At 34.7% G+C, this 14,837-nt stretch overlaps 1 protein-coding gene across 3 annotated transcripts in view; it reads right to left on the reverse strand.

Annotated features, from left to right (window-relative positions):
* Positions 1-291: 291 nt before the first annotated feature.
* Positions 292-14,837, reverse strand: part of LOC149557319 (uncharacterized) — a 202,974-nt gene continuing 188,428 nt past the window's right edge. For all 3 annotated transcript variants that reach the window (XM_089832001.1, XM_089831999.1, XM_089831998.1), the window contains 2 exons: positions 1,105-1,170; positions 292-967 (listed from right to left, as the gene is read on the reverse strand). In XM_089832001.1, coding sequence (XP_089688127.1) covers positions 524-967; positions 1,105-1,170 — 510 coding nt within the window. In that variant the 3' untranslated portion in view covers positions 292-523. The remainder of the gene's footprint in view (positions 968-1,104; positions 1,171-14,837) is intronic.

A 14,837-nucleotide genomic window follows, 5' to 3' on the forward strand; every position in this document is an offset into this window, starting at 1 on the left:
TCATTCATCTTCAAGAAAGCATTCATTTCACCTGTTTTTATTATTTTTAGCTTCTATCAATTTTCTTATTTTCAATTTTGTTTTCAAAACAATGAAAACAACCAACCCCAAATACACTGGGAACTCCATATTTGCCAGCAAAATCATGATATCTGAATAGACTCAAAAAATACACTTATTTCATCAAATGATAGTCCTGCAAATGTTAAAATTTAGATATGCAGATTTTACCAAACAATGACGGAATATCATGTGCATCTGTACCCAAGAAGACTAATGTAACACCTCAAATTCGAGTTGGATAGGAAGACCTTCAATCAGATAATTAAAAAAAATTATCAAGTGAAAACAACTGTGATACTCTACCTTATAAACCACATTGATTAGTAAACTCCTGATCAGATCAGCCAAGAGATAAATTTGCCAGTCTTACCTCTGCTTGCTTTAGAATTCCTGAACCTCTAACAAGTTCAAGGCTCCAAGTGCAAAAAATTTACAAGGATGCCAATACAAACGCCTAGATCTAGTTTCTTCCAAAAAATGAAAGTATAGTTTGTTGTCCATCTCTTTTCACATTGCTCTTGCTCTTTTTCTTTTGTGCTTCAGTGAGGGGAGAACTACATTCCTTCAAAGAATCTAGGGATGATGTGTATTTCCCAGATTGATCCTCCTGAGAAACAAGCTGATAATCATTATCCATCTTATTGAAGGACCTTTTTGCACCACATTGTCCCAAGAGGTGCTCCTCTTTAATGAAAGGCAACATTTCATTGTTTGTTTCTTTGTCTGGCTGAATCGCAGCAAGCAAAGCTTTCTGTTCTTCAATGCTTAAGTCATCTGGTGAAATAAATGAATGGTCTTCAACAGCCTCGGCATTACGGATTTCACCAGCAGACGATCTTGCAGGAATACTGTGTCTTGAAAATAGCTCTGCAATTGAATTCTTTTTTTCACGTTTCACAACAAGCTGTCAAGATAATCCATATTATGTTTTCAGCATTTTGTTTGTAAAATTCATAAAACATATCTAAAAAATAATTCTCACAAATGAGGCTTTTTAAATGTGCTAGTTAAATCTAACTGTGAGTACCAAGAAAGAGTTACCTCTTTTACACATTCTGGCCCATCAAATTGGATTCTGCCCATTGCAGGGGTCACCGGATACCACACCTGCAATTAAATTAATTTGTAGTACTTATTGCTTGAGACTAATATACCACAAGAAAAGCAAGGAGTTGTTATCTGCAAATATGACAAATATGACCAATCTAGAATTCAAAGGAGAAAACATACACAGGATACAAATCTATTTCTCTGTATTATAATAAAGCTTTCGCTAGTTTTAGATACAATTACTCTCAGGATGTAAGGATAAGATTAGTTGCCTTCTGAGACCATCAATATATTACTGAATCTTTGGAGTTGCCAAACGACAACTGTTTCAATGGTTTTATGACTGTTTAAAAGAAAAGTAACCAAACATACTTTTATATTACATCAAATACACATGAAGTGTATCACAAAATGTTAATGTTTATGAGGTTTCAACTGGCCATACACCTGCATAGTATACCGTTGGTGCAGATGTCTGAGATTGTACAACTCAATGCCACATGCATGGATTGTCCCACACTTATGATCATAGCTCCCCATTAAATTTTAATATTATGGTTAAACTTTTGCTCTAGCAGTTTTTGTAAATACTGATTTCTGACTTTCTTCATTTGATAATGTACCAAACGTTCAATTTGAGATCTGAAGTGTCATTTCCTCTACTGTTGTGTTTTCTACCACCTCTTGCATTATCACCAACTTCCCATTGCAGCAGGTACTTTCCAATCAAAACTGCATCTCCTGATGCATAATTAAATTTGTTATTTCCATTGGAATCAGAGTTGAGACTACACTGCTACAATTATATTTTTCCATTGTTAACCCCAAAATCAGTCTTATGCAAATAATGAATAGAGACTATTGGCTTGACGAAGAAACAATATTCCAAAAGACCCTGAAATAAATACCTAGATGATTATGACAAGTTAGGGCCACATAAGACCTGAAGGACATCCTTGACATTTTCATGGCAAATATCATCATACACCACGACAGAGTAATGTCTGATTGGCTTAGTAACACTGGTGAGCCCTAAATGGTGTTTCAAAAGAATAGTAACCTCTGAACAAACCATGACACTATCTGTACCATGGTCCTACTCATATGCTTGTTTTACTTGTTTGACAATATTCTTATAGAAACCAATTAGAAGCTCCATCAACTCTAGCAGACATCTAAACTGAGTTTCACAGATCACATATTTGGATATTCCTTCATAGTAATACAAACTGTTAAAAATATAGCTTCATTCGGATTGAAGCATGTAATATATTATTATTAAATTGATATATATGTATGTGTGAATGTGAATTTTATATATATATATATACTAATACATTTATTGTAATGTGCCCATTTTTAGCACGTTCCTGCAGTTGGCCAGGTTAGTTCACCATTGCGACCCTCTGTGAGCTAACAATGAGATTTGAGGGTCTTAGTTGTGTGGTTATAGGCTTTCTAGTAGCCTATGGTGTGTTTTGGCTCTGTTTAAGGGCCTTACTATTTATAATAAGTCAATCTGTTGGTTCCAATGAGCTCAGTTGAGTTAGAGGAGTTGGAGGATGTTCTCAGTTTTTATTTCGGTCTTCCAATTTGAGCTCCAAGAAAGCATCTATTTATAGTAAGTCACCCTGTCGAGTTCATTCATCCTCTTTCATCATCAAGATCACTTTGGTGTTGACAGATTTTGATTCTGATGCCTCTTCAATTGTTTTCACAAGACTAGTGAATTATTATTATTATTCATATAAATACCTAAGTTGCCGATTCAGATTCTGGTTCGGGTACGAATACGGGGTTCAGGTACGTGGGTACAAAAAATTTTCCCCCTTGCACATTTGGGTTTGTCTATATATGTATCTATTTATGTTCAAACATCAAAGTTACAAATACAAAGAGAAGGTGATACTCATAAATCCATATTGGCCAATAAAATTATAAATAAATTATTGTATTACTAATATAGTTTCAGATTACATGCATTACAAATTGACATCGATCTGAACATGATCAACAAACATAACTATTGGCTAGGTTATATAAATCTAGCAACAGTAGTATACTCAGATTTTCAAACAAAAAATATCCCTAACCTTCAAATGAATCAAAGTAGGTTGTTGTTCACTACTGTGATAAACTAAGGGCATTACATAGACCAATTTTAACTTGAATAATATTAGCAAGCTGTTGCAAGACACTATCTAAAGCTGATACAAACAGCATGCTGATGAACAAATCAGAAACACATACACAAACTAACCTACTGCCTTTGGGTACTTGTTGGGTGCCCATGTTCGTTGTGTGTCCTTCTAAGAAGGACCCATAGAGAACCCATGAAGTACCATGGAAAAACCAATACCAAAATTGTACTAGTACGAGGACCCGATGTAATGTCCCCTCTTTAGTTCGACATGGCATTGATCATAGATTTGCCTATTCCAAACTCTCGTAGGCAAATGGTGTGGAAAGAGAGTCAATTCTGCGGATCAGATAGTCATATCTTGCTCTTGAAGAAGTGTTAAGAGGTTATATTTTATCATTATGTGATATTGGGGCCCACATGTTATAATTTTAATTTGAGTTGCACTTTTTATTTTATAAAATTACTTTATTATAAAAAGTGCATTATAATGAGAAATTATAAAGGATGTTTCTAGAAGTTCTAGCAACTTCTTAGAAAAGTGAATAAATAGAGGGCTGGGCCTCTCATTTGGACATGCTTGGATTGGAGAACTCTTCTACCTCTTCATTGTGAAGACATTTGTGGACTTTGGATCTGCAAATTATTCGATCTTTGGGAACGAATCACTCCCTTGGATTGGCGACTTTGAGGGTGTGAAATATCACCTGAATTGTTGCATAATTGGAGTTGGTATTCAGCCATCTCATTGGAGCTTATTGAGAATTCGTTGTTAGGGTTTGTTTTTGGTTGGAATAAGGATTTCAGATTTGCCCTATCATTGGAGAAGCATTTGACAAGAGTTTGAAGACAGAATAAGTGCATTTTCAGAATTGGCAAAGCAGGGTTCGGAACCACATAATTGCTCATATCTCCTCAACCCTTGGAGTTATTTTTTATGGTTTTACAGGGTTACTACCTAACCCTAGGCGCCCATTTTCCTTGCATTTGGGGGTCCCAAAACCCTAATATTATTTTATTTCAGCAGTCGTACAGGTACGGCCTGGTACGGCCCTGCTAGTTTGGGCAGCAGCAGCAAATTAAGGACAGTTTGGGGGTGCGGTTGGAGGTCTTCATCAACGATCTGCAGCAAAACGTGGTGTTCTTCCATAGTTCTTCAAACCAGGTTCTTGCATTCTGAAATATATGTCATTTTTTGGGTAAATTTGCTGTCATACAGTCATTGTAATAATCAGTCCAGAATTGGTAATAAAATAATTTCAGAATTTATTGCATTGTAATTGAAATATAGTTCAATGGCTTTATATATATTGTAATTCTGTGATTATATTCTGAAAGTATCAAATCTGAATTACCATATTCTGAATATTGTTACTGTTGCACGCCAAGTGTTTGACAAAATTCCTAAGTTCAGTTTGAGGGTTTCTGTGGCCTTTATAGTGAGGGTCATTACACCCGAGCCTAAACAGCAGTACCCAATAACTGAGATAAATAAGTTGAGGTTGTTATTTTTGATAGTGTTGTTGGTTGGTCACCTCAGTATCATAGCTCATTGGAACCAAGACAAAAAAATTTAAATCATGGGAACAAGAAATAGTGGCCTTATGTGTCAAAATTTGAAAATGTGGTGGAAAAAGTCATTTTTGGAGCCAAAAGCAATTAATAAATTAGTTTATAATGGCACTTTATTATGTTTTAATGTTGTGTGTGGAAAGCTTCTTAAGTGAAGTTCATTTGGGAAACTTCGTGCCATTTGGAGATTATAAATATGAGCCCATTTGATGAGTTAAGCACACTTGAATATATATTTGTTTTTTGTACCTTTGTGGCTTTTTCCTGAGTTCTGAATTGTATGCCCTTGCTGATGTAAAAGGGTTAAGTCTGAGAAGTTCTTGACAATTGTGTTGAAGTATACAATTGGCCAACATTCTTCTATTGTATTCCGATGGCTAAGAAGAATAATCTTGACTATTACATTAGAAATCATATTTACTCTTTGAGAGTCTAGCTGAGGGTTTCTGTGGAGTTTTTCTGATAATTATCAAAGTTGAGTTACAACTTGTTGCTGGGGTATAACATATTGCACATTCCCCTACTATTTCATTCTGTATCATGGAGAATTGAATCGATTGAGGCTGATTGGTTTGGAGGGAGAATTCAGTTGAGTCTTACAACTTCAAGACTGCTGAATTGTGATCGGAATTGATTGTGGGAACTGCTGTTAGCTTCTAAATTACATTGGCAATCATCTCAAGGCTGATCAATTATACCTAAGCACACTGCGATTGTTTCCTGAGAAAACGCAAGGCAGTTTGGAGCTGAGTTTTAGAATTGAAGCGGCTGTGGCTAGTCTGGTAACGCCCGAAACTAATTGCTGGGTGCATACTGATAACAGTGGGTCAGTCAGGATGTTGGCGATGTGCATTTTACATGGAATAACTGGTCATCAGCTGCATCTTGCATTTGGGATTGATTTGGCATGTGACAGTTCATGTTGTGAGCCAGCATGAATTCAACAAATAAAAAAATCAGGTTTCTATTGTTTTTAAATAATTTCACAATTGCTTGAGTTTGGATAAATGACATCAATTGAAATTAGTTGATTGTCAATACTAGCTGTTACAGTTCAAAGAGTTAGTCGCCACATTGGATTCATAAGAAATTGATGCTTTCATAGTTATTACGCAAGTAACATTTTCAGTTAGAATTTGCTTCAGTATTTGTATGTATTCAATTTGCCAATTATATATGCCAAAACACAAAAAGGTACATTCCAAATATCATAAATAAAATGTCGATCAGCTATGCACCCAATATTTGACAAAATCTGATTTGTGAGGAAGAATTGGTGAAAATTTAGTGAAGTTTTCCATTGCTCAAGTTTTAGCCAGGTCGTGGGTTTTTACATTTATAGACATAAAATTGAGTGAATATATATATATATACTTGTCTGCTTAACAGCAGAACGATTAACATTCCTAAGAGACTATCCATTATCAGGTTTCATAAGTAATTCATATGTGATATTGTATCATATTATATGCCCGATATTAGTTACATAAAAATCAAGCACGATAAGTGCTGTTTGAATACGTGCATTGAAATATACCTTGATTAGGAAGACTACTAATTATGGCCACATAGGGCCACGACTCCCCATGGCATATGTCACGGAGGAGTCATGTCCCTACGTGGACATAACCCTTCCTTAGAATATATATAGTATGAATATCTATGCTTACTGAGGTAATATATCAATAAAGGAGGCAATACTGTTACCTACAGCAAGCATAGGATAGACAAAATATTATTATCATTAAAAGGCAATTCACAGTGATCATTTAAATAAGATATTAAAAAGCAGATTCTTCATACAGTACTTTATATATATATATATATAATTGTAAACTCAGTCAAGGCTGAGATAAGTTGATTATTAATAAATATTAAATAGTATTCTTCAAGGAAGAATATAGATATATATATAAATCCGTGATAAAGTTTAAAGCTATCATCTGATATAATCTGATATAAAAGACTGTTAAATTTCTCTATCACTGATCCTTACTTCCTCAACGCAAACATGGTAACATCCAATCCAGAAATCATAAAATACATCACATAATGGGGACAGGAAATTGTATTCTATATGTGTGATTGTATAGGGAGGCGAATGTGCTCAACATATATCGTGTAGTTATTGGACTGCTGTGATATCGGATCTAATGACAAATAAGAGTTGTGATATGTAATGCACTATAGAAAACATACATAGTAGCAATGTTTATGCAAAATGAAACATCGTATTGGGAGACTCTACAAAAAAATTAGATTGAACACAATTATAGAATCATGGTCAACATCATTCCTTTCCGCACCACTCTAGAATTCTGGTTCCAAACGGACAATTCCAATATAAGGGCATAAATGAATATTAGACTAAAAATATAATGTAATCCATAATTTCAATGTCATGGCTTGCCCAACAAATGCATAGTTCTTCAGAATTTGGACCTACATCAATATAACTTTGTGTACCAAGTATTTAATGGGTTCTAGTTTCCACCATATCAATAGAACCAGTCTTCCTTTTGTGATATTTTCCTCACATAAAAATTGACATATTGTTCTTTGGGTTTCTGAGTGCTTAAGAATGACAAGCACACATGACATCTGCATAAAGAATGCTCTGTGATTCCTTGTTTCTATATAAATTGTTATTTACTAAAACTGCAGCTTGAAACTTTTAGAAAAGATGTTATTCAACATATCTATCAATGTCTAGCTCTATCTCTTTTCTTTCCAATGAGATTTTTTCACATAAATTGGGAGATGATTGACCTAGATTCTGCTTTAAAACACACCATGTGATTATCACTACTTGCAAGGCATGCAAGGTACACAATCAATAACTGCCTTGTGCACTTACAAAGTTTCTGTTTGTCCATGATTGTCAGCATGTCTAGCAGATCAACCAGTTGACATAGATTCAGGTGCTGCTTTTCTATCCCATATGCTTGATTGAAGTGCCTTTTGTTGCTTGTCTTATGGGCACTATGATCCTCTTTATGGTGCTTTAAAGCTGCACTTTTTTAATTAGACATTTCTATGTGCCATCCAAAACCCTGCCAAGATTATATGGAGCTACTTATTTGCCTACCCTAAATTATTTGTCTTGTGCCAAAAAGTTCTAGAAATTTGGCAAATAAATTTCCATCAGTATAATCTGCCTATTCATGTAACCTCAGCAGCTCTCTTGGATAGGTCTTGCATATATTCAACGTATTTTTTGATCTTTATAAGGATCGTCAAGGTATTGGTCAACTTCTTTTGTCTTCATCACTTGTTGTAGCACACAAGAACTTCTAGATATATTCTTGAAGATCCCATATGTGACCGCATAAGAATCTCAAGATCTTCCTTAAGTTGCAAGGGTTCCTTAAGACTTGTATAGCAAGAGACTAGAGCTTCCTAAGAGGGTTTTCTTGGTCTTCAGCATGTTTCTTTACTTTTTCAATGGTGGAGCATTCTTGCTTTATTATGCAACCTAGAGCCACAAGTCAAAGACATCCATCTTATGTAACCCCAAAGGAATTCCCTATATCAAACCAAAAAGCCTCATTCCACTTTCAACAGTGTCTTCCTCGACCTAATTCTCATGCAGTGCAATAATTCCATGCTAGATCCATAAGATAGGGCACTAGCCAAATTCTCCGTGAGCACTCGCAAACTTCCCTTGGGTGTAGTTAACAAAATGCTTTTAGTTAAATTTTGTTAGTTTAGTTGTACCTAACTATATATTATTTACTTGTTGGCTTTCCAGTAGTTATATAGAGACAACTGTTAAGGATTATGGATAGGTGTGTTTCTTTGGAAATTATTGTGTTTCAAATAGGCTTCCCGTAGTCAAGGAAAAAGATTTGATCTTGCTAAATGTTCCTTGATCTATATTTTGCAATAGTATAATTTGGTCATCTCTGTTTACTTTGCAACAGATAGTGTTATCATTTGTAAGAACACATTCGCTGCCATTGTCATGGACTTTTAAGAAATTAGTAGTATATGCCGATTGTTGCTCTGTAGTCAAACATGCTGCAATAAGGATTCCTTCTCTATCTAAGAACCCCGGCAGGTTCTAACACTGACAAACACTGTGTATGCTTCAATTATGAATGTTTGATGTTTTGTCAAACACTTTGCATGCAATTTCTGATAACACAGTAAGAACTCTCTCTGAGTTCTAACTCTGTTAAACATTGAATTGCTATAATTTTTAGATGTTTGACATTTTGTAAAACACTTAGCTTGAAACCTCTATTTCACTGTCCTATATTTTTAGATTGTTTTTGCTTACTTGGAATAGTCTTAAATGGAGTTTAAATGCTTGCAAGTAACTACCAAGATATATCTAAGAAAACAACTAAAATGCAAATACAATCTTTTTTGTCCTTTTGAATGCATACATGTAAAATGTGCCCCTACAGCCAATGGACATTTTCACAAAACTTGGCATGCATATTATTGATCTATTAACAATGATAAATTACAGTGTTGATATAACCATGAATTCCCAATCAAATATGAAGCTAATAAAATCTGAAATTATTTTAAAGATAATAACATGCAATTTTGTTATAAACAAATGTAATGAAAGAAACGTGAGAATCTGATCGCAAGTAACTATGGATATTAGAATTTAGATGCAGCTCAACAAGAAACCAATATCATTAGATGCTACAGCTGGAATTATGTAGTTCAGGCACCAAACATCCAAATATACATCTCAAACCATAACGTCGCTTCCGTTAGCCATCACGGCCACAAAAAATGGCGAGGCTGCCTCAAGACATCACACACATGTAGTAAAGGAGCTGTGATCTTCCATTAATATCAATCTTTGTCCCTTGCTTAATATTTGAAATAAAATAAAGCTTCTTCTCACTAAACTCTGCAACCGATTATATCAATCATGGCCCCTGGATGAAGCCAAAGCTCTGGCACAATTCGCTGGATAGTTTCACCAGTACGAACTGCATGAAAATCTGAAAGAATTCTCAAGTCTTCAGATTAAAATGTTGAAACCCTTGGTTCCAAACTTCAACACCAAAATCTCCACGATATCAAATGTATCAAGAATGAATTAATCCTTGCATTGAATGCATTTATAATCTCCAAGACTAATCGGTTGGAAGCTTCAAGTTCACTCTCTCCATAACTTGAAGAACATATATACTTTTGTTGCAAAGTTTGAAATATAATAAGTTATTATATTTCCCTCCATTTGGTGCACAACAAAATAATGTAAAAAGACTAGACGTCAATTAAACTATAGGGGGGCCTAAGGTGTGGGCGGCACATTACTTTCTCTCTTGGGCTAGGCACTTGCATCTTAATAAATGCTTATGTATCCCTCTAAATTGACACTTCACAATTATCCGCATATGCACTTTATAATTATTAAATGGTCCCTTTTGATAATACAATCAAATAACATTTAATGATGTGCACATTTAATTAATCATTAATAAAGTAATACTCTATTAATAGTTAAAATGTCATAACTCCAAGAATACTCAAATTTTTAATGAATCCTCTATCTATATGTCTACCTTACTAAAAATAGAAAGGTCCGTTCTCAATCAACCTCATACTCACTATAAAAAATTAAGTATGTGATACTAAGCCCAAACGAAGTCCAACCTAAGCCAAACAAAGACCAAAATGGAACATACGAAATTTTGGAGAAGATAAGAGCCTCCATTAACCAAGCCTCTACCTCAGAAAACTCTCCATCCACAATAATTAGCCTATGAGGGACACAATAATAGGCTAATCCCTCAAACTTTGATGCTCATGAAAATGGGGACATTACAATTCGCCCTACCTAAAATTGCTTGTCTTCAAGCAATCATGATCGCAAAGAAAATCCACTACACCGGAGGTCCAAATGAAAGCTGTAGAATGTCCCACAATGCAACAACACTACTGAAACACAAGAATAACCACAACTAAAAGAAAAAATAATAATCAATCTATCAAATATATGCGTACTGAAGCTATGCATCCAAAACAAAACATGTACATGAGGGTCGAAGGTGAAATTGCAAGTAATCCAAATCATGTGCCTGCTACAATACTCCCCAAAGAACCCAACTTGGAACCTTGATGAACATGAAGGATCCCACAACCCACTGGAGAGTGTCCAACAAAATATGCATGGGTCCCAAATCCTAAATAGAAGCCTACTAAAAAAAATAATCTCACAACTCTGTTGCACTAATTTGATCACACTATCACCATGATAACAATGATGAAGCCACCCAATAGGACCCATCCAACCTGCAGTGTTAACCCTGTCACCACCTGGGTCCTAGCATAAATGAAACTCACATTCATCCATCATAAGGAAGTAGGGATATCTGAAAGCATTTACTACACCAAATCTTTCTCTACACACAGTTTTCTAATAGAAGTTGTAGCAGTGTGTTCTTCTGCTACAACTTGCACATTGAATGCTGGTAATGCTGGCATAGGTGGAATTACAACTAACAGTGGTATAACAGCTAGTACAATTTGTTGTATTTCTGCAAAATAAGGCATTGGAGGCCTAGGAGGTAGCTTGTCAGCTTGTATTAAGCTGTTTTCAGCTCGTACAACAATATCAAATGCATTAGGCAAAGTACATCCTCCCATAGATTGTATTATAATTGAAATATCACTGTTAAAAGCCTTTAAATAAAATAAGAATGCATAATCATTAGAAGGCTTAACAGATGCTAGAATTCTATCCCAAGCTCGCTGAAAACGAAAGTTAAAATCATAAATATGCTCAATAGGATGCCTTTTGATGGTAGTCAACTATTCAACCAAGGAGAGATTATCAGACTTATCTTCAAACTTGTTGATTAACAAGCTTCCCAATGTGTCCCATGAGGCAATTGAATTTACCGCTAAACTTCTAAACCAAATTAACGCTTTTCCTCTAAAAGAAGCTACTAATAACTTTAAGGCCGTATCTTCATGTTAAACTTAATGTAATCCGCAAAGGGTAGCTATATCCTTGATATGTTCCACTGCTGAAATATGATTTTCACCAGTAAAATATGGCACACTTTTCAATGCTACAAGTGGAATATCATGATGAGTAGCAATTTCTAAAGAGCTGAAGGCATTAAAAGCTACAAATGGCAAATTTCGGGCCATTTGATGAACTGGTCGTACTTCTTGTTGTACTATAAATGGCAATAAAAGTTGGGTAGGCTGATTTACCTTCCACTGATATGTTTTCAGACTTTTAACAACAGTGGTAGTACCAGTTGTAGATGCTGAAAAAACAAATTGATCTTTTGGTAATTCTTCAAAAATGGGCACTTCAGATTCAGAATGATCACGAACACTTAAATCTTCAGGAAAACCAATATCTTCAATAACTATCTCAGATTCCTCAAAATTTGATGGTTGATCTTCAACTATAGGATATTCAAATGCTGAAAAATCTGATCCAGATGGTGAAACAAACCATCCTCTTGTAACCAGTGGTGTCATTCTTCCTCTTATTGACCTTCTGGGAGTTCTTCTCATTAAGAAAATCACCAAAACTGCAACTGTATCCGCGATAAACCTTCAAAATAGAGTCGCTAAGTGCTAATAAAATACCTTCAAAAAGGTTGAAATATTATTGTTCACACCAAAATAACAGTAAGATCTTGTAACTCAGAGAACTGTGAAGCAGTTCATGGTCCCAACAGGCGTGCCAGAAAACTGTTGTCAATCAAGATTGCGCCTATAGCAAGATGCAAAATCTAGCCATCCTATTGAAATATGGAAACTCTCTCAAGTAGTAGGTTGTCCTAAAACAAGAGATGAATCTCCGGAAGCTATACCGGTTCCTAAATAGTGATCACCTAAAACCCAAATTTTATGCAAGATAAGGGATGAGAAGTGAATAACAACTAATGAATATTATAGCCTAAATAAGGTGATGCACTAATGATTTTGAATGTAACTTTAATTAAATCAACACAAATTATGAAAGATACAATTGATTCACAATACTCAGATAAACATACAATCACAAAAGTGTTTCTATGCAAGGACCGGGATCTTCTGTTTTGAAAAGAAAACCTAGGTTTTACCAATTTTCTGCAAAAAAACAATGATCACAAACAAAGACCTGTAATGACATGTATCAAGATTCAAATCAACAACAAGGAATATAACTTAAATGAAGGCAAACACAACATGAAAGTAAAGAATCCACAATATTGCACGAGAATCGATGAGAAGGAACCACTGAATCTCTATAGCCAATGCTAAAAAACTTCCACTACAAATTGCTCTGACAATCAACTCAAAATCTGCAATGCGCAAAAATATGAATCCGAAAGAAGATGCCTTATAATGAGATGAATGTACAATATATAGAACTCATAGCCCTAATTTGGATTCCAAGATCATTCCTAGGAAAAATAATCAAAAATGATAGAAACTATAAAGAAGTCTCTGAACACTGCCATCAACCACCTACCCAACTGATGGATAATTGGAAAACTTCCTCTAGCTCCTCAAAATCATGTATAAAATACTAACTCAGATCCCTCAAATAACCTAAAAATATAGCATGTAAAATTCCTCATAAATATGCAAAGTATGCATAAAACAGGCTCTCATCATGAACTACATGCAAAATTGGCCTTAACTGCTCCATAAATCATCAAAAATAGCACTAAAGTGCTCCATCACTACATGAGAAACTCGAACTGCCCTTAGCCTCCAAAAATAGCTCCATACTTAACTCTATTACTGCATGTAACATTCAATTAACACAAACAGTCCATCTTTGCTAAAATAGAACTCATCTTTACATGAAAGAGTTAAATGAATGTCAACTTTAGAGTTCAAATATAGCCACTGAAAACTCTCCTTGCATTTAGGCATTAGAAATCTGGAACTCTTCTTAATTCCCTTTATTTAATCGATAAAATCAAAGGCTTTATAATTATAGCCATTTGATATATTAATTTTACAATTTAAAACTTCTTTTTATCTTTTTATATTTATTACTATTAGTGTTTTTAATAATTAACAATTTTTTCACATTAATATTAATAAATATAAAGAAAGGGAATATAAAACATATTTTTATAAGTTTTATATGTATTAAATGAATAAAACATTAACATTATTCTTTTAATATATATAAAACTTATAAACATATACTAAAGAGCTTTTAAAATAATAATCAAAGCTCTTATGCATGGACCCGAAAATTATATCAAATGGAGTTTATATGGGTTATGAAAGGCAAAAAGGTGCAAAAACTTTGTTTGGTTTTCATTTGATATCTTCATTTGCGCAAGGAGGAACACTAGTTTTTCAAACCCTAGCCACGGCCATGTTTTCTTCCTGCAATTTTCTTCTTGCATTGAAAATTAGACACCATTTTCTGCTATCTTCATGTTAGCTCATTTGGACGCCATGCTTTGAGCTTTCTCTGTGGGAATTCGTTGCTTGTGTCGACTGTTGGTAGCCACTTTTGGCGGGTTTCTTCATGGGTGCCGTGAGACGTTATTTACTTGCAGATTCTTGGCATGATTCTTGCTGTATGGCTGCCATTTTCTTGGTACTTACGAGTTTTATTTACAGGAGAAACTTGGTATGAACTCCATTCTCGCCAGATCTGTCGATTTTGCCTTATTAACTCATGGCTTTTGGTCACCATAGATATTTTCTCTTGGGTGCCGTGTTGTTCCTTGCTGGCTACAAATTTGTTGAGGTTTGAATGTTGAATGATTCCGCTGAGTTTCTTTCATAGCGGAATCTACTGATGTAAGGGTTTTATTTTTTGTATATTTGATAGTTGGAGTGTAATTTCTCCTTGCTTCCACTCCTCTATACTATTGCTTTCTCTATCTTCTTTTAATGTCCTATGATTTAATTTATCGTCTCGCTCACTATTTCCCAATGAATATAATAATTTTCTATCATCTACTAAAGTTCTGACAGAAGTCTTTTAAAATTTGTGCTTCACCTCAAGTTCCATTATCTTTAATTGTAGAGACCATACCTCCTGTTGTAAAGGCTT

Source organism: Cupressus sempervirens, chromosome 5 (genome assembly GCF_028749045.1).
Source record: "Cupressus sempervirens isolate cs-2001-9-10 chromosome 5, ASM2874904v1, whole genome shotgun sequence".
NCBI classification, from domain to species: Eukaryota; Viridiplantae; Streptophyta; class Pinopsida; order Cupressales; family Cupressaceae; genus Cupressus; species Cupressus sempervirens.